Here is a 21529-nt window from a genome sequence, read left to right on the forward strand (position 1 = left end):
GGAGGAGTGGTAGCTATTTTACATAGTGTGATCTGGGAGTGACTCACTGCTAGGGTGACATTTGAGAAGAGACTTAAAGGAAGTGAGAAAACTAAGACAGCCTGGGCTGCAGATTTCCGAGGGTAGATTGTTACAGGCACAAGCAACAGTAGGCGCAGCAGCAATGGTAGGTGCAAAGGCCCTGAGGCAGGGGCATACGTATGTCAACAGTGGTCTACTGGAGAGGAATGTTTGACAGGAGAGGGGTAGGAAAAGAAACCAGGAGGAGAGGAGATGTCAGGAAGTTGGGAGTTACCCTCAAGATCAGATAAGACCTCTGCAAATACTTCGGCTTCTACTCTGAATGAAATGAGAAGCCAGTGGAGTGTTCTCACAAGAGGAGTGACATATTTTAATATGTATTTTAAAATGATAGCTCTGGAAGCATAAAAATGCAAACACGGAGATCAGGGGAGAGATGATGGTGGAGTCTGAACCAGGGTGGCATCTGTGGAAGAGGTGAGAAGTACTTGAATTCTAGATACATTCTGAAGGTAAAGCTAAATTAATTTGCTAGTGGATTAGTATGGCACGGGAAAGATGGGAATTAAATATTATTCCAAAATGTTTAGCTGGAGAAGTGGAAAAATAACATTCCCATGGATTGAGATGGAGATCACCACAAGAGGAGTAGGTTTGGAATTAAAATAAGAAATTTGACTTTGGAAAATATGAGGTGAGTGTCCTGTGCTGTCAAATCAGCAGTTACTAACCACATGTGGGCATTTAAATGTACATTTTAATTAATAAAAATTAAATAAAACTTAAAATTCAATTCCTCGGTTGCATTTGCCATATTTCAAAACCTCAAACACCCACCTACACATGGCTAGTGCTGATGTGTTAAACAGTGTGGATAGTACAGAGCTTTTCCATCACGGCAGAAAGTTCTCTTGGGCAGTACTGGAGAGACACGAAGCCTTTACTGTGTGCTGGGCCTTGGGCTGAGTGCTTTTTGTACATTAACTCATTTCATGCTTAAAACAACTCTCTGAGTCAGGCAATGTGGTATCTTTTCACAAAGGCTGTAACTAGGAATCAGAGAAGTTAAGTAACTTGCCCTAAATCACACAATTCTTAAAGGGTAGGGAGCCAGAATTGGATGCCAGGACTTTCTGCTTCTTATGCCCAAATATTTAAATCATCACACTAAATCTTAGAAAGATTAAACTAGTTTGAAATTAAACATAACCTCCATGGGGAAATGTTCGGTAGGTTATCGGCAATAAAGTGTTGAAGCCTTGAGAAGAAGAAGCCTTGAGATCTGACAGATCTGGGGGAAAGGTGAAACTCCAGACACATCCTGTGTTTTACAGAACTAGACAGAATCCATCCCAGTTAAGGAAAATACGAATATTCAATGAAGGCACTAGTTTAAATTTCTGATAAGGGGAGAATTGACACTAAAGGATGGTTTAGCAGAAAGAAGGGTAAATGTATAAAGTTAAGGTACATTTGTTCTCCCCAGTGGTTCTCAACTAGGTGTGGTGCCATAACTTTAGAGGACACCTGGAAAGGCAGAGGGTACTTGGGGTAGACCGGCGGGTGTTATGGGCATTTTGTGGAAATGATCTTAGGACACTGAGTCCTACAATGCGTGCCACGGCCTAGAGCCATGAAAAGTTCTCTCGCCTGAAATGTCAGCACATCCCCCATGTGAGAAACATGAGTCGACTCTCTCTGGCAAATGTCCACAGTCCGCAAAACTGAAGAAATACGGGCACTAGAATAGGGTGCTGGTGGCACAAGTTTGATGAACAGTCAGATGAACGCGTGCTCCAGTCCGTCCTCTGACCTTCAGGTAAGGCTTGAGACCATAACCTAGACCCTAAGACTCGGTTTCCTCATCTAAATAATGCAGAAAACAATATTCATACACATCATCTAGAGTGTTTCTGAGAATTATGGAACTCTTAAAAGCACAGGGAGAGTCATATAAATGTACACTATTGTTAGAAGTGGAAAAGGGGGATGAAAGGGGAACTCTAGCAGGGAGACTAAAACAAGCAAGATGGAAATTCAAATAGAAAAGGAAGTCTAGAGCAGCAATGTGCAACAAAAAATCGGGGTCAAAAAATGCCAACACATGTAATTTTTAAATATTCCCTAGCCACATTTAAAAAGGCAAGAAACAGGGAAAATTTTTATTAATGTATGGTATTTAAGTAACCAACTATATCCAAAAATGTTATTTCAACATGTAATCAATATAAAAAAATCAGAGGCATTTTCCTTTGTTTCAGTAGCAAGTTCCTTCAATCTGACTTGTGTTTTACTTACAGCACATGTCAATTCAGACTAGTCACATTTCAAGTGTTCAACAGCCACGTGTAGCCACTGCTATGTATTGATGCACAGGGCTAGAGCATCAGCGAGTCCGACCTTTCATGGATTACTAGCTTTCAGTAATTCTTAAGATTCTTACTGGCTAACATTTCAGTGCATGGAGGGTGGTTTCAGAAAAATATCGATTATTGTATTTAGGGACTTTAAACTCAGGATCTTTATACAAGGTGAGAAGAGGCAGTGTTGTAGAACGATTGATCAGTCATGACTGGACTCAGTCAGATGGGGAGGTTCCCACTCCAGCTCTGTGGCATCCTGTCCTTGAACAAGTTAGCTAGTCAAAAACCTGTTTTCTTATTTGCAGAACAGAGATAATGGTAGTAGCTCCCCTAAATATTGCTCGGAGGATCATACACGTAGCTTTAGCCCAGTGCCTACAGGGATTTCTCCAAATGTGGACTGTAGATATTTGTTATTTGGGTTTGGGAAATTGGACAGGAGTCACCAAAATTCTAGTTATCCTTTAAATATACACCCAAGTCTTTTTTAGAGCTGTATTACTTTTACAGCTTTTGTTAATGAGCACACTGTATTCTTTCAAAGCTGAGTGCTTCTTGTCACAGTTTAAGTGCAATGATTTGTCCTTGTTTTTAGATATATCTTAACTTCTGAAAGACTGCCTGGCACACGGTAGGTCCTCAGAAAGTTTATTAAATGAGTTTCTGGCTGCAGAATTCCTGAGTAATAGTTATAAGCACCCGTTAAAAGTACAATCATTAGTCCATGACGGTAATTTCAATTTTATTCTAACATTTAAATTATAAAGTTTACGTAGCTATTTTTTAATGAGAATAGTCTCTGCCAGAAATTTGAGATTCTTGAGTTGATACAAAGTTCACATAGTGCTGGGCAAGCTTAAATGATTGGTAGTATATCTGCCACAGACATAGCTCTACATATAAATTAACAAAATATAATCTCAATGTGATGCTTCAAGGCTACCCCAGAATTTATTCAATTCAAGATCGTTAAAAATTCATCACTAGTTTCCTTTTATAAAGTTAAAAAAAAAAAAAAAGCATACAACACTGGTATAGCACAAACAGATTTATTTACTAACCAAAGGGAGAATCCTGATTAATTCAACACTTTGAAACAGTTGAAGTAAAATGTTTGTGATAAAGATAATTGAACACAGTAATGAAAAAAAAAAGCAGTATGGAGATTTGCTCATTGAACTGAGCGTGTTCATCCTCGCAGCTAATTCCTGTCCAAAATGATGCTGGAATTTTTACTCTACTTTTTCATAGACCCGAGTAGAAGTGACATTGTTCATGACGCACTCCTGGGAGGAAGAATGATATTAAAGAGTCAGGATAGTCTTGCATCACAGAACAATGGTGGTAGTTAAATGTTAGGATCAGAACCCTACAAAACCTTGTCATCTACTTCACAGACGGAGAAAATGCACTTTAGGATTGTTGGGTTTGAAAAGCTAGAACCTGCTCTTTTGCTTAGGACGTTCCTATGTTTTGCTGAAAACTAAATATTGATTTGCAGTATCTAAACTATTCGTTTAATCTTGGCAGATACTAGTCATCATTTTAAAGAAACGGAAAAATGTATGCCCAAGATTATATAGTTATTTTTTCATAAACTGAAGGTTTGAGGCAACCCTGCCTTTAACAAATCTATTGGTGCCATTTTTCCAACAGCATTTGCTCACTTCTTGTCTCCGTGTCACATTTTGATAATTCTCACAATACTTCAACATTTTCATTATTATCATATTGGTATGGTGATCTGTGCTTAGTGATCATTCCTACTACTATTGTAATTTGGGGGCAGTTTTTAGCAATAAAGTTTTTTTTTTTTTTTTTGGTGGGGGGAGGTAATTGAGTTTGTTTGTTTGTTTGTTTATTTAATGGAGGTACTGGGGATTGAACCCAGGGTCTCATGCATGCTACATATGCACTCTACCCTGAGCTATACCCTCCCCTCAATAAAGTATTTTTTAAGTTAAAGTATGTACATTGCTTTTTCAGACATAATGCTATTACACTGATAGTGTAAACATGACTTTTATATGCACTGGGAAACCAAAAACATTTACATGACTCACTTTATTGCGATACTTGGTTTATTGCCGTGGTCTGGAGTCGAACCTGCAGCATCTCTAGGGTGTGCCTGTACTGTCATGTAGCAGCAGAGCACGGGCTAAGCCCAGCTTCCATTACATCCTCCGCTGCATCATCTCACTTCTCTATCACCACAAAGGGCTTTCTTAGTTATTAGTGTTCTTGTATTTATCTCGTTATTTTGCATTTTTTTTCTTCATAAAACCTAGTTCTCCTATTCATGATCAGTGATACAGAACAGTTACATGAACTACAAACTTCAAGCGAGAAGCCCAGGGGAGGGTATAGCTCAGTGGTAGAGTGTGTGGTTCAGCATGCACAAGGTCCTGGGTTCAATCCCCAGTACCTCCAGTAAATTAAATATTTAAATAAATAATCCTAATGACCTCCTCCCATCCAAACCCTTGACAAAGACGCCCAGGGACAAAGGAGAAGCCCAATAAGACACAAGAGGTTAGGCACTTACCACCACTAATTTCCCATTTTCCAACCGTCTTGTTATTGTGCTCTCTTTCCCATCCCATTCCTGATGTTGAACCAATGCACCGTCAGTAAAGTTGCAGACAGTCTGCCAAAATAAAGTGTACTTCTGAATGTTCCAAAGTACATTACAAGAGAGTTTCCGTGACTCATAACCTCCTCTTCCCTTCTGAGTCTACTTCATTAACCGATACCGATTTAGTCAAAATATAATTTATGCTTTCCAATCTAGATGCACATAAGAGATGGTCATTCTCTCTCATGTCCCCTAAACTATTTTTACAAAATAGATTAAGTTGTGAAACTGGTACTTTCAACTAATTTGTCGAAACTCAATTCATAAAATAATTTCAGCCTTTTTCATTAAATTTTTGCCTATAAACCGAATGTTATTAATACAATCTGCCATTGTAGAAGCTTCCATGATTTTATAAGATAAGTTATGACTGACCTGAGTTTTTCTGCCATCAGCTGTAGTCTCTTCGAACTTCTCTCCCAGGCTGCAGGAAAACTGTGTTGTTTTCAAAGTGCTCTCAGTTTTTATGCTGAGGTTTTTGCCATCAAAAGTGATGATACAATCTGGCTTGGCCATTGCACCCATTTTTCGCAGAGCCATTCCCACTCCTGTAGAATGTCAGATCACGTTAAACAACACTGAGACTGAAGTTATCATTTACATAAAAGCAGTAACTCCACTGCAAACACCATGCTGCACACATTTTCACTTATTCACTTATGAGTAACAACTGTGAACACACATCCAGGACTCACCATGCGCCAGCGCTTGACATATATTCATAGAAGCCTTGCAACGACCCTGTGAGAGGTGGAGAGCACTGTCCCCGTTCTACAGATGAGAAGGTGAGGCACTGAAGTACCTTACCCAAGCTTATTTGCTAGGAAGGGATGGGGCTGGAATCCAACACTGCATGTGGTCTGGCTCCAAATCTCAGCTCTTGGCCACCATGTTATGCTGGCCTTCAAAAAGTTAGGGAAGATAGCTGGACTTCCACAATTTCCTCAGTTCTGCCAACTATCATATTATATGACTCCAGGTAGAGAAATGGCCCTTGATAAATATTTGATTAACAGAGTACACAAAATCAAACTCAGTCCTGAGACATTCAAACTGCACAAAGTTTTAAGAGTTAATTGCACAGTAAACTGACTATATTTCAATAAATATATATATACAAAAAAGTTAATTGCACAATCATGATGCTAACAAAGAGGAAAAATCTTACTCTCAAAAATAGTAACTATTTCAAAGCTGTGTGCCTCAAATACTAAACTGATACCATATTTAATTTATAACCTGGGTATTTCCCCTTAATATTAACATTGGGAAGGAAACAGCTTGACTGCCAAATCCTGGTTTCACAGATGAGGAGACTACAATGTAAGCAGAATAACTGGCCTGATGATGAACACTCAGCCAGGCTTGAAATGTCCCCCTGGAGCCTTCTAGTCTGCCAGCTTGGGGCTGGTGCCTTGTTTTGTTAGTTGAGCCATTATTTATTCTCACTTTGGCCAAATAAAGGACTCTGCTCTTCCCACACCTTGATTGCTCTCTAATGAATTGAGCCTTGACAACCTTCTTGTCCACAGAACTCTGGAAACAAGCCATCTGATAAACACATTCACTTTCAGTGGGCAAAGAAACAGCCTTCTCTGTTCGGTCCTCACACAGGTAAACACAATATAAATGCTGGATTTCTTCAATACGAGTGCAGTAGGTAACTTTTTCCAGAGTCACTTTGATCCAGGTTTACAGTGGGAAAAAAACCCATTGCCTTCTTGTTTTACTCACAAGGATCATAAATATAGACTCAAGATTCACCACACGGCCAGCCTTAACCAGTCACTGTCGTGCATAAAGGCCAGTGACGGAGTGTTTCTGAAATACTTCAGGGCTTAGGTCTTTGTAGTGACTTCTGCACCAGAAAGCAGTCATGTTAACATTTGGGGGAGAGCAGTTTCTAAAGCATCCCCAGTTCTAGCAGGTGTCTAAGATATGATCTTTGCTGTCTACACCATCCTAGGGGCCTGTGACAAAGATTCACTTTTGTTTGCTAATCTACCCAATGTCTCAACCAGCATGCAATCGTTATCACTGGCTTAGGAAGAAGATAACAGAAAATCAAGCACTACTTGAGTACAGGAACTTGAATCTTCCTACAGAGACTCCCCTGAAGGCTTGTGAAAAGTCAAGTGTCTTGGGCAGGGCCACACCCATCTTGGATGCTGCTGGAAAGCAGCCTCAGGAGGGTCCGGCATCGCTGACTGCGGTTTCCCAACAAAGCCCACTAACTGCCTCTTTGCCCCTCACCCTTAAGATGCTGAGGCCAGGGCTGCAGCGCACGGCCAACCCGGGGACAGACGACCTCACCGCGATCTTCCCACAGGCCACCCGCTCACCGCGACGCCCAGCCCGGCAGTGCCGGCAGAGGGTGTGCGCTGCCAGCTCCAGGCCTGTGAGCGCCGCTCTGGAGCTTGGAAGCGAGGATGCATAGACGCTCCACCGGGGGCTGCGCCAACCCAAACCGCCCCGTTCACCCAGCAAGGGAGGGCGGAGGACCTGGGGATGAGGGAGATGCAGCCGAAAGCGGAATGAAAGCTGAAGCTGTAGCTCCATTCAGACGCTCAAGGATTTCTCCTGGACACCGCGCCCCGGTGGAGAGGGAGGGGGCCACATGCGCCATCCAGGAACTAAAGATGCGGCAGAAAGGGCAAGGGGGAGTGGGTGCGGCCACGATAGAGCCAGTGCGAGAGAGGATGGTGACAGAAGTAGGGAGGTGAAGTGGTGGGAAAGAGAAAAACAGGGAAAGTGAAGAGGGGTCGAAAGAAGTGAAGCTTGAGGTGGGGGGGAGGTGAGCGCGCTAAAGGGCACAAGCAGTGCGGGGTACCGCGTGGACCCGGGGAAGGCAGCAGAGAGCTGGGTGGATCACGAAGCAGATGGTCCCGGGAATCCTGGGGCGGGCAGGAGGCGCCCGGCTGCCGCTCGCCTGACTGCTGGGAGGTGGAAGAGGGGTGAAGGGGTCGGCTTAGGTGCGAGCATGCCGGGCCGCTGAGCCCAGCGCGCCGAAGGGGACCTACAGACAGACCGATACACACGTGCCACGTTGCAGCGCCGCATGGTGGGGAACCTCACCTACTTCCTTCATGTATTCATCAAAGCCTTTGCTCTCCACTAAGCGCCATCTTCCTACCAGCTGCTGAATGGTGGCCATGGTGGGCGCCGGCGGGCGTGCGGAGCGAGCAGAAGAGGGTCGGGCGCCGGGAGTCTGGCGTGCGGGCGCTCGGCCCACCGCGGCTGCTTATAAAGGCGGCGCGCGCGCGGGGGGCGGCGCCCGGCGGCCAATGAGAAGCACGCCTCGCCCGCCGAGCCCCGCCCCCCCGCGCCCCCGGGCGTCGCTCCCGGGGTCCGGATGTGCGAACCCGCCCCACCTGCCCCAGATGCTAGGGCTCCTCCGGAGCCTCCTGCAAGCTGGGACTCGCGCGTCGCGCCCCACGCCGCCCCGGGCGCCAGCCCTGCAAGTTCCCGTGCCTCCTCACGCCCAGGAAGCCAAGGGGCTACGGGCGGGCCTGGCCCGCTCTCCCGGGCCCGCCGATCCGTCGCCCCTCTTCCGTTCAAAACACCCCCAACGAATCAGCTAGCCTTCGCTGGGCTCCCATGGCAGGAATGGATTGCTCAAGAGTCTGGTCTTGACAGATTATTGATAACTTCTTTGTCTCCCTCGTCTTGGTTCATGGTCATCGGACAAACCCGCATCCCACACCCTCGGGGGAGAACCTGTTCTCCCCACCCTCAAACCACCCCCGGCACAACTGGCGCCTCAAGAATGGGTATATACCTGAGTTGAGATAGATCCTTTAATCAGAAGGTGTTGGGTAGGTGGAGGTGTCCCAGAAAGTTTGATTTCCAAACTCAAACTAGGTAGAAGGTGTCAGGTTATGTGACTGCCATTGCTATTAAATGTTCTTGTTCAAGTATGTTTTATTATTTGTATTTTCAGCTGAGTGAGCCCTTTCAGTGTCCCCTCTGACTCCTAAGTCTTTAGACATCATTGCATTTCCTCTTCGCCTTTAATCACGACAGTACCCTGATTTTTTGTGTAGAATGTTGTAATTTTCAAAGTGCACTTGTCAAGGCATCTTGCTTTGTGCTCCTGGGTCCCTGTGGAAGTGAGGTGGGGTGAGGTGAGGAAGCTGCCACACAGAAAAGGTAGCTACCTTGGTGGAGATGGGGTCCATTTATTGAGTGCCAACTTGTGCTGGATGCTCTACCTCCTGGCCACTTTATACCCATTAACTCTGATCGCCACTACATTTTTGATAAGGAGTCTTATCCCAATTTTTTTTTTTTTTTTTAAGAGAAACCAGGCAGGGAAAGTTTGCAGAGCCAGAATGCCTGCCCAGGTCTTTCTTACTCAAGACCTTGTGAAATAGGACCACACATGGCTGCCTCTAGCTCTCCGTCCTCTTCATGAGATGAAGACTAGAGGCGACAGTCCCCTGAATTATACCAAGAGACTTATACCTTCCTTAACAAACTGAAATCTCAGGTTGGTCTGTCGTCTTCCCGCATGCCTCAGGATGTTCACTCCCCTGCACTGTATCCCTTTCAAGTTCCTGCCTGATTTTAGGATCAGCCCAGTTTTCCTTGTGGTACCATTTTAATACTGAGTGACTCAAGCCATATAGTTGTGCCACTAATGACCTGCATATCCCACATCTGAGGCTCTCCTGCTCAGAAAATGGTCATGTCCTGAGGGCAGCTGAGAGCATCATTTGCTCATCAACGTTAAGTGCTGGCTTCCAGACAATTAGGGCAGCCCGCTGCTTGTGCCTCCTGGAGCAGCATCTCCTGTGTGTTCAGATTTATGTTCTTAATGTGCTAGTTCAACATGTTTTGTCAATTTTTGTATAGAATACGGTAATAATAGCCAGGACTCAGTACTGGAATACTAATTTTTAGATTATCATAATCAACCATGCTACCGAAATATTAAGAGGAAAATGGCACTATAGTACTGAATACTTAGGTACTTAAGAAATAGTTTTTAAACCAGAGGCATTGCCTAAAACTTAACTTTCAAACACACTCTTTGATGTGAGGAGTGTGTGGATGAAAAGTATCTCCTGCAGTGAACAGAGGATGTTACAGCCATCAAGCCATCAGCCACTGCAGCCGCTCTGATGTGTGACCAGAGGGGGTTCAGGATGGAGAAAAAACAGGACACTGGCCCTAGATAATGCATATCAAAGGAATAATTTCAGTGAGCCCTGACTCTTGCATCTTCCCATACAAAGAAAAGCACTAAAATCATTAACTTGAGATGTCTGGTTTTTGTGTTTAGCAGTAGTCTTTTGATGTTCAACTACATGGTTGGTTTTTTTTTTTCCCCCTGCAAAAACTCCTCTATATCCCGGCTCCTCCCTTACCTCTTTGGAACAGACCCTCGGAATTCTCTGAGAGGCTGTATCCCAGGCTTAAGTCCTCAGAAATTCTGCTGAGTGAAGCATAATTCTCAACTTTTAGGTTGTGCATTTTTTCAGTCAACAGGATGGTTGAGTATATCTTTACTGCAAAAAGGGAGAATTATCACTTGATTGAGATTAATTACATTACAATAGAGGGAACAAGGAACAATTGTTTTATCTTAGCCTTTCCTTACAAGCGTACAGAATGGTGCTGGTCATTAGTTTTAGAGAAAGCACAGAAACTCACATCAAGTGTTCTTTCATGCTAGAGATCAATAACACATTCTTCTTGTGGATGAAAATGGTTAAAGGACCCACAATTACTAGCAAATCTTCCCCCAATGGCTCTAGGTGACAACTAGTTGTAAGACAGATGCAACTCTAACTCTTTTCTTAATATCTCTGAACTTCAGGTTTCCCAGCTATGGCATTAAGAGGGTAAAAATCAGACTAAATGATTTCTTAAGTCCCTTTCAGCTTACAAAGTTCTCCTGCAGTAGTTCATGGCCCTGGAAAAATTATGCTCAAAATTACTCTATTTCCACCTAGTGGTAAAATGGAATATTTCTCACAGGTTTTCTTTCAGAAGTGTTAGTAGCTTGTCAGCTTCCCGTTCAATCGCACACAAAGCCTTGGTGTATAGTGTGTAATTTTACTGAGCGACAAGTCTCCAGATGCAGTTCATGTAGATACATGTAGATAAATGTGCATTCCATATAGTTAAGTATAGTGTAGCATCATTTCCTAGGACAGCAAGCATTGGTGGGTGGCCTAGGATCACATGGCTGGTAGAAAAAGAGAGAGTAGCACATTAAGTTCGTCATCACAGAGATTACCCAAAGCCATCTGTGTTCAAACAATTGCATTATCTCTGTCCAGATTAATCAAAAAAGGGGGAGAAACAACAAGGTGTGAGCACTATAAAGTGCTACTTCTCAAATCACCCAGGGATCTTGTTAAAATACAGATTCGAATTTGGTAGATCCAGTGTACAAGATCATCCATTTCTAACAAACATGCAGGTGATGCCAATGCTTGGGTCTGGGGACCGTGCTTTGAGTAGCAAGGTGGTAAGTTGTGCATCAGTCTGCACAAGGCTTTGCCATGCCCGAACTTTCACTTCAGTGAATAAGTATTTTCTCCCCTGCAAAAATATATAGAAAGGATGGGAAATCAGACAAGCTCACTCCCAAATTATGTTATGCAACATTAGGACTTTTTTCTCATTATCTTGAGGCAGCTATTTTTCTGTCTGCTCATTAAAAATCATGATAGGAGGCTTCAAATGGAGCAGGGAGGGTAAATTATAGGTTTATTTAAACCTAGTCTGTCCCTTACATTTTACAACCAGTTTTTATATTGATGTATAATCAATTTACAGTGTTGTATTAATTTCTGGTGTACAGCAGAATGATTCAGTTACACATAGATATATTCCTTTTCATATTCTTTTTCATCATAGGCTATTACAAGATATTGAATTTGGTTCCCTGTGCTATACAGTAGAACCTTATTATTTATCTCTTTTATATATAGTAGTTAGCATCTGCAAATCCCAAACTCCCAATTTATTCCTCTCCACCCCCTTTCTCCCCTGGTCACCATAAGTTTGTTTTCTATGTCTGTGAGTCTGTCTCTGTTTTGTAAATAAGTTCATTTGTGTCCTTTTTTTTTTAGATTCCACATATAAGTGGTATCGTATGGTATTTGCCTTTCTTTGACTTACTTCGCTTAGAATGACAACCTCCAGGTCCATCCATGTTGCTGCAAATGGCGTTATTTCATTCTTTTTTATGGCTGAGTAGTATTCCATTATATATATTTAAAATATCTTATTTATCCAATCATCTGTTAATGGACATTTAGGTTGCTTTTGTGTCTTGACTATTGTAAATAGTGCTTGTATGAACATTGGGGTGCATGTGTCTTTCTTAATTAGAGCTTCCTCTGGGTATATGCCTGGGAGAGGGATTGCTGGATCATAGGGTAAGTCTATTTTTAGTTTTTTTTAAGGAATCTCCATACTGTTTTCCATAATGGTTGCACCAAACTACATTCCCACCAACAGTGTAGGAGGGTTCCCTTTTCTCCACAATCTCTCCAGCACTTATCATTTATGGACTTTAATGATGGCCATTCTGACCGGTGTGAGATGATACCTTACTGTAGTTTTGACAAGTTTTTTTACTCTGACTCCTTCTGGCTTGTCTTGCTTTAGACGTGCTTTGCATATCCAGCTTAAAGCCAAGTAATCCTTAAGGAAATCCCACTTTGAATCAGCTCCAAAAGAAAATCCAAGTAAGTAGACAGAGCACGGATCTGCTTCTTGTCAGGTATCTAATGCAGTAAAATATTCCAGATAAGAACAAGGTCAGGGAGCCACAAAGCTCAAGGCACACCCTGAACACTAAGTTCTAAATCCTTCAGTGAATCCCGCCACAAGGAACTGACAGTAACCAGCATCCATCAATGGAAGGTTGTTTTGTTTTGGGTAATACGATTATTTTTCATTAAAGGACTTATAAAAATTGAGTTATTTTATGAACTTTGTCCTTTTCCTTAAAGCAGTTTGATTCTTACACAACATGACTGCCATCGCTAACCATTAAAATGTTTCAGGTGCCTAAATAACCCTCTGTAACTATGTGCTTGCTAAACTAACTGGCCCAGAGGGTAGCCAGAGGGCAAATGAGACATCGCAAAAGTTGCAACAATAAAAAGTGATCAGTTTCAAAATAAGACAGACGGCATGATGGCTCATCTCAGTGGAAGATCCATCCATTTCCTTACTTACGTAGGTCTTCTTCTTGTCCACTCTTATGTATTATTGGGCATCACTTTTGTCATTAGCTCTTGGCAACAGATTGCAGAAAGCTGTAGTTTTGCCTAACCCTTTCATGCTTCACATGGGCAGTGCTCAAAGTGTCCCAAGTCTAAAAACTTTTAACAAGACCTACAGGGGCATCTTGAAATAGAATGGGAGGATACTTGCAAAGCTACGCCAGTAAATACAAAATCACAGTGAAATCACTGAGCTTAACAAGCCACATGGCCTCAGAACAACTGTCTTAGCAACCCCAACCTCCTTAAGCCCATCTCCAAGCAAATTGCCACTCCTAATATGCATTATATTACAAGCAGTCTGTTCATGATATGAACAGTCCCCAACACACAGCCAAATGTATAAAGGGTATCTTTGCCCTCTAGAACTTGCAAAAACAAAAAAACCCCTCCAGGTCTCAGGTCAGATTTTTCCACTGGAAGAATTTCTTTTCTTGCAGATTCTACTTCCCGTTTTTCCATCCCATGTGCTATTCTGCAATTGATTAACACCATTTGATCATTTCTTTTCATTTATTTTTTTCCCCACCAGAATTAATGATTTTTCAAATCAAATATACAAAATATTTTGCTTCTGAGCTAGTCATCCTGATGGGTTGGGCCCATTGCTTCCTTTTACCTGAATTAACTTTTAAGGAGAGCTATCAGAATTTAATAACCGACCTAAAACCAACTGAAGGAACTTTCCTATCTTTGGTCTGCTTAAGTTGGTGGTGGGAAGGGCTACTCTGTTCCTTCAGAGGCATTCACAGCACTGCAAAATCAGCAGCCAGGGCTTCTGTGCCCTCCTTTAAAGGAGCCAAGGGGCAGGATGGATACTTTCTGCTTATCTACTCATAGACACTCTGGGCACCTTTTGTTCACCTGCTCACTCCTTCCTTGACCAGACTTAAAGATATAAATTCAATAGCGTGTAGTGAAAGGTTTGTTTTACTCTCCCACACGTTCTCCCCATGCTGTCTTGACTCTTGTGTTCCTGAATTTCTCCTTTCACAGCAATAGTTTCTCAAGTAAGTGACTCACTGTTAATCATGGAAAACCAATTTGAATTCCATTCATTGTGACTGAACCACATTCTGTTTGTTTAGATTGGTTAAATGCTGTAATTTCATATAGCACCTGGGAGTTGAGTGGGTGTTACAATGGAGGGTAGCCATGATCTTGGTTTGGGTCTATTTGAGTAGATGAGATAAAGAATATCTGTGGCACAAATCTCAAATCTTGTCACCTGACAGCCTCAAAATATGTAGTTAATATCTTGGGACAAAGTTGGGGTTCCTAATGGTCTTTCTGCCCTGATAGGTTAGCAGACTGAACACGCTGTTTTTTCAATAGTGCAAGATACAGTGCCTATGGGTCCTGGTTAGCCTGGGACAGGTCTGGGTGATGCTGCTGTCCTGGTGTCATTATGAACAATGCTCTCTTTCTCTCCACGTATCTCAGAGTGAACGATGGTGGATGAAGAGTTGTGAAGTTTCATTCTTACATGTCAGGCAGTTCCAAAGCCTACGTTTCAAGGATGACATTATCATGGGACTCTAGTATCATCTAAAGTAAAACCTGAAGTTTGCCTCACAGGGGCAAGAAAGGCTGTGGGACATAGTCCGGTTTTCCCTTCTCACACAACATCACACCAATACATCATGCGTGGACTGCTCTGCTTACCCACAAACGAAAGGCGAACAGGGCTGTCCACACATGACAGAGTCCTCGGATTCAAGTCAACCTGCCTTTCCAGACCACCTACCAATTATGTGGGACAGAATGCAGTCCTCCTCTTCTAGGAGTTTGTCACTTAAGCTTACACCAGCCAAGGAACTACAGGGTTTTTGTTTTTGTTTTTTCATTTAACCAATATTTGCTAAAATTTTTCTGTTTCAGTTCCATACATTCTGAAAACTCTCTGGTATTAATAGTCTTTGAAAATATCAGATAAATTCACTTTATCTTTATAACATTAAGTGAGTTTTCCAAGAACATACCACACAGTCTTTTTTTTTTTTTTTTTTTTGAGGGAGGAGGGTGGCTTCTGTAGTTCTAATGGTTTTCAATTGTTTCTGCAAACTGGATGTTTGATTGTTCATTTCTTTCAACAGGTCACCTCTTCGGCAAGAATAAGGTCAGTATACTGTCTGAATACATCCTATTTAAAATCAACGTGCCAAATGCCACAAATCCACCTGAAGGAAACCTTACTCTGATTAGAAAGATCTTGTCTGAGACATACTGGGTCAGAGGTCATGAAGCAATACACATCACTACCCGACTCCACCTGTGTTTTACAGTAAGTTCATCACTGTGAACCTGGGACTAAAATGACACTTGGCTGTCTCTAAGGTTGTGTTGCGTGCTGAGACACTCAACTTGCCTGATAAAATCTGCCAGTAGGCGAGTCACAACAGGGATTCTCCACCACCTCAGCCAGGCTGCATGAGGACCAGAAAATCCTTCTGTGTTCCCTTTCTTGTGTCATTGACATCATCTTTTGAGAGAAGAGACTCAGAGGCAAGGCTTAAAGATTTTACCACACATCCTCCGATACTTTTGTCTCTCAGTGGGAATGATACGTGGTTTTTAGGGGAAGAAGATGGCTCTGTTACGACTGTATTTTTACACTGTATAAAATATTATCACTTCTGCAGCTATATTATCAGTACATCATACAGAGTAACAGAAACTCCAGTCAGTCAAGAAAGACAGAAAGAGGTAAATAATGAAATCCTCTGAGAAGCCACAGACCCAAACCAGTGTTGCAACCAACCCATGAAACCGAAATAGATCCTGGAACTCCCTTCTTGTCTACTATTCTAGAGTAGGGCCAGTTTCTGAAGACAGGAAAAGATGTCATTACTCATGCCCCTTTGAATGTTACTTTATGTCACTCACTATATGAAAAATTTTTTTTTTCAAATTGACTAACTTTCCACTGTATTGTATTTTGGGTTTTGGTCGACATAATCATTTCTGAGACATATTTACAGAAACAGAAGTTTGGCTTCATTACAGAACAGAAAATCATAACTGCCTAATAATTCATTTGAAAGCAGGTGGGGATATAAGTCACAATTGGAAACAAAATAAAAATCACTTCAGAATTCAGCAAACCTTTCACTGATCACCTTCTGGTAACCATGAATAGAGACACTAAGTCTTGTGAAGAATGTGACGGGTTTCCTCTTGCTTTCATCTTTACTCAGCTGGTGGCAACTGTCCCTCATTTTGTAGGACAAGACTCCAGTTTCTTCTTCACTACTTACTGCCTTGGAGGCAAGGAGGAGAGATTCTCTTTGAAGGCTGCAAGTTTAACTTGCTTGTTCAGTTTCTCCTTACCATCAAAAATTATGGACACATGTCTATTACTTACAAAAAGAATATCATTCTCTCTTCTCCACATTCTCATCGAACGTTCCAAAGACAAGTGAAAGTAATAGATCTGTTTTATTTTGCAAACATATTTCCGGGATTGTCTTTGGCATCCAGGATTATCTAAGGTAAATGACCATCTCTCAGAGCTTTTCTCTTAACTAAGTAAAGAGTAGTTTACAAGAATTTCTGAAATAAGATTATTGGGATTTATAAGGAACTTTCATAAAAGGATTTGATCTACTTAAAAGAAATAGGTCAGGAGTTTCAGGCACCTGCTGGCAGTTCAGTTAACACTGCCTTTTAGAGTGGTGCATTGCAGAAGTTCTGGCATCTTTAGTACTTCCATCCAAATGCTATGATAACCATAAGATACCTTAGGGAGTCGTCAGTGTTCATTTTTGCTGTAAATGACCACAGCACAGTGTCCAGGTTTAATATGCCTCCAACCTTCTGAATGGTATCCTTTGATACTGAGCTCTTCAGGCCAAAAAAACCAACAATATAAAGATGGTTTTGCAGAGGTTACTCACACATGAGATCATCACACTGGTGCCCTGCCATACATTATTTCTTTGTCTCAGTTCACAGCATATTTCAGAAAACAATTCCAGCTAGAGCGCTAACACTTGCAGTAATGACAGGAGTCCAGGAAGACAGCTGAGTCATCCCGGGTGGAATAAATAAAATCTCTGTGCTGGCTTGGACTGAGGAGATGCTTCCTCTGAGCTCCCAACCGCATTAACCAACATCAAAAATCAAGACTAAACTGAGATTAAACTGAAATGAAGACTAAACTGAGATTGTGAATTAGTACAACCGCTTCGGGAATCTGGGATTCTCTACTACAGCTGAACATTTACACCAAGAGACATACAAAAATGTTCGTGGTAATGTTGTATGTAATGGTCCCCAGAATGGAAAGAACTCAAATGTTCAAACAGGAGAATGGATTTGTTAGTGTGGTTTGTTCATACAATGGAACAGCATTCAGCAGGGAAAATGAAAGATTTATGGCTACTTTTAACCACTTGGACGAATTCCATACATAATGTTGAATGAAAAAACCACACAGAGATTAAAAGCATGAATATTCTGCTTATTAAAAAATCCAAAAATAGGTAAACTAATCCATGATGTTAGAAGCCAAGACAATGATTCCTTTTGGGAAGGAGAGAAGGAGGAGCCAGTGGGTAGGGAGTGGGGGGCTTCAGGGTGCTGGCAAAGCTTTTTACCTGGAAGATGATTACATGGGTCTTTCGTGTTGTGATAGTTCACCAAGCTGTACACATAGGATTTGTGCTTTCTTCTCTTCCTGGTGTTGGGCTTTAATTGCGAATGTTTACTGTTAAAAAGAAAATATGAACGTTAGTGAAAGAACTGGAGGGGGAGGGTATAGCTCAAGTGGTAGAGTGCATGCGAAGCGTGCATGAGGTCTTGGGTTCAATCCCCGCTACTTCCATTAAAGAAAAAATAATTAAATAGACCTAATTACGTCCCCTACAAAACAAAACAACAACCTAAAAGTAAATTTTAAAATAAAAATTAAAAACATTTTTTAAATAAAAATAAATTTAAAAAAGAAGTTGGAAATATCTTACATGTCTCAGGGGCAAAAACAGTAAGGGGTTCAGTGAAATTCTACATCTGTTACTAATCCTGGCTTAGGAAAGAGTCCTCTTAGTATTTTAATTCATTACAGGGTATCTAACTTGAAAGTTTTTACTTCTTCAGGGTTAACCTGACAGCTGGGTGCAGCCAGAGTTGGTTGAGTTCAGCAATTAGGGAAATGGATTTTGAGGGGACCACACAATAACTTTTGATCTTCCACTTCACAAGGTCACACTAACAACCACAAGTGTGATAAGAAATATCTGAAGGCCCCTTTTGGAGACTACATGGTGGGGTGGAAAAAGGGTGGAGTTTGGAGCCAGAGGGAAGAGAGTTTGAATTTCAGCTCTGCCACATATTAGTTGTATGATCTTGAGCAAGTCACTTCCTCTGTTTTCTCATCTTTTTGCGGGGCGAGGGGCATGGTAATTAGGTTTACTTACTTATATATATGTATTTTTAATGGAGGTGCTGGAGATTGAACCCAGGACCTTGTACATGCTAAGCACACACTCTACCACTGAGCTATACCCTCCCCCCTGTTGTCTCACCTTTAAAGAAGGATCCTAATACCCATTTAAATGGGAACTATATCACATATATATGGATGGATACTACATATGTAAATATAGCACATGTTATCCAGTGAATGGGAACTATTATTATGAATAGAATTACCTAATCTATTTGCTAACCAAGTAAATACACTGAACCAATATAAAATATAAGTTTTATTTTGTTCTCAAGGTTTTTAACCTCATCTTAAAATGTTCCAAAAGCACAGGCTTAGACCCCAGCAAATAACTGGTCTACCTCAAACTGTCCATAGCTGACATTCTCTGTGGTCTCAAATACCTTCTTCAGGATCTATGTAACCGACATGCCCTGAAGACTTACTCAGTACTACAATCGGACTAAGGTCCCCCGAATGAAGACTGCAGACTCCTGCAATGACTTGCACTTGAACTTTTATCATTGGGTGCCTCTTAGGAAAAGGGTAAAGTGGAGAAGAGGGCAGGACATGAGCACTAGAGGGGCAGAAAGAGCATGACTATTAACAGAAGGAAGGGCAGGGAAGAAAAAATGTAATTCCTGCATATCAATCTAATCCACTGAAAGGAACGCATAGACTAGGAATTCAGTGCGTGGTATGTTACAGGTGAGCCTGGACATCAACTGTACAAGCAGCAATTTACAGTCTCAGCATTCGCATCTTAAAGCTCTAGTTTCTTATCTATAAAATGGATATAATTAGAGCTTTAAATTTTTTCTTTGGGGAAAAAATGGTTTAATTCTTTAATTGTTAAAAAAGTGGTATTAGTCTCTGTTTGTGGTTTGTTTTTTACATCTTCAAAAAAATGTATCGGTCTGAAACTAACTATGGGGGGGCGGAGATGTGGAATTATTACAGACCACTTTCCTTTCCATGAGCCTTAAGTATGTGGCAAATGATGTCATGAGTCTTAGGGGCTTTGAATTCCATTCACATCATGACCACAAATTTTCAAGATAAAACTTTAAGAGTTTATTCTGGTTCAGTAGCCAGAAAGGCGAAGAATTGCTCTTCCCTGACTCTGAAACTTCCTCCAAAAAATTTTTGACCTACAAGTTTTGGTTCTGACATAATTTAATTAAGCATGTATGAGACTGCAGCATTCCAGAGTCTGAAATTGATATAATTAAAGTAAAATGTGGACCTCTGATACCATTTTTTAATGTCACACTCCATCACCTCGGTTTAATATCAAATCACAAGAGATATGTTTTATCTGTTAATTGCATTTTACATGCCCTTCATCATTGGCCTCAAAGCAATTAAATCTGAGAAAAATTTACTGAAGCCAGAAGTAAGGTCCAAAATAATCAAGTTCACTGAAGTTGCTTTCACTCAATGATGCCTTTAGCAGATGGATTACCTTTGTTTCATTCTACTATAGCTATTTCATTGTCAAAAATAGATTAAAAACTGAGAGATCTACAGCAAGATTTTTATTTTCAGAGTATTTGTGGAAACCTAACAAAAGAAAGCTGCTTATTGCTCATACTGTATTATAGAAATTATTATGCTTTACAGAAAGCATAAATTATTAACAAACACTAAAAATGAAATGAATAATTTGTCAATTTTGTTTATCCTTCATCTATGAGTTTTGTGAACCACAAAGCATTCTTAGCAGGTTTTTTTTGCCTCAGATATTCTCTATAGACTGAGGGTTGATAGTTGATGCAAAGGACTTGAGAATCTGACTTCTAGTCAGTAAGAAATCTAACATATCATATTTTTGAATATTGGGTTGAATCATACGAAACTGCCATATTTGTAGGCTAAAAATGGTCAAATTCAGGAAATTTCATATAATAACAACCAAGTAGATGATGAGTTTTGAATACAGGCATCTTGGTGTACCTGGAAACATCACAGGGGTCTTTCTCCATTAAATTGATGTGAATATCTATTTCGGAACTATTGTCGGATCAAGGGCTCGACTGTTCTCTGTCTTTTCCATACCCACTTCCTCCTTCGCCTCTAAGTAGATAACTTCTACTCCATCAGCCCAATAGAACCTCTTCTCTCCAAAATCATTGATGATCATTCAGGCAACTGCCAAATCCAAACACTTCTCTATAGCACATATCACGTTATATAATCTAAGAATTTTATAAATATTAAATTATTTAATCCTCATAACAACCGTATGATGTATATACCATTACCATCTGTATTTTATAGATGAGGTAATTGAGGCCCAGAGAGGTTAAGTGATCTGACCAATGTCACACAGCTAGTAAGCAGCATAGCTAGGATTCAAATCCAGGCACTCTGGCTCCAAAGTCATTGCTGCTGACCCCTCAACCACAGTAAGCTGGATTTGTTAATCTCATTGGTCTCAGTCTGGAGCATCCTCACCCCATTTCCAGTGGGTCCTTCTCTATCAGATCTTTCTTGACCTCTCACTACTTCAATAAACTTGACATCTCTCTCTGTCTTTTGAACCCCTCTCTGTAATGAGTACAAACACACTTACACTTATTTCCATCTGTGTTTCCCGTTAGTATAACCTCCCTGATGTCCTCTCCTTTTCTAGTTCCTGGAGTTTTTTCTGATTCTAAATATTGAATGTACCAAGGCTGAAGCCTTTGAGCTCTTTTTCCTCTCTGTTCACACTCATTCCTTCAGTGATTTCATCCACTTTAGGTTGCCAACACCATCTGCACAAGACAACTCCCACATCTATAGCTCCTGCTTAGAATTCTGTCCTGAACTCCAGACTCACGTATAAAACAGC

General features: G+C 41.3%; 1 protein-coding gene across 1 annotated transcript; it reads right to left on the reverse strand.

Moving 5' to 3' along the window:
* Nucleotides 1-3417: 3417 nt before the first annotated feature.
* FABP5 (fatty acid binding protein 5) lies at nt 3418-8252 on the reverse strand. The gene is made up of 4 exons (XM_006193927.3): nt 8095-8252; nt 5395-5567; nt 4930-5031; nt 3418-3670 (listed from the first exon to the last, which is right to left on the reverse strand). Exons 1-4 carry the CDS (start codon nt 8171-8173, stop codon nt 3617-3619), a joined length of 408 nt encoding a protein of 135 aa, XP_006193989.1. The 5' UTR covers nt 8174-8252; the 3' UTR covers nt 3418-3616.
* Nucleotides 8253-21529: the final 13277 nt, after the last annotated feature.

The sequence above is a fragment of the Camelus ferus genome, chromosome 29 (genome assembly GCF_009834535.1).
Source record: "Camelus ferus isolate YT-003-E chromosome 29, BCGSAC_Cfer_1.0, whole genome shotgun sequence".
In the NCBI taxonomy this organism is placed as follows: Eukaryota; Metazoa; Chordata; class Mammalia; order Artiodactyla; family Camelidae; genus Camelus; species Camelus ferus.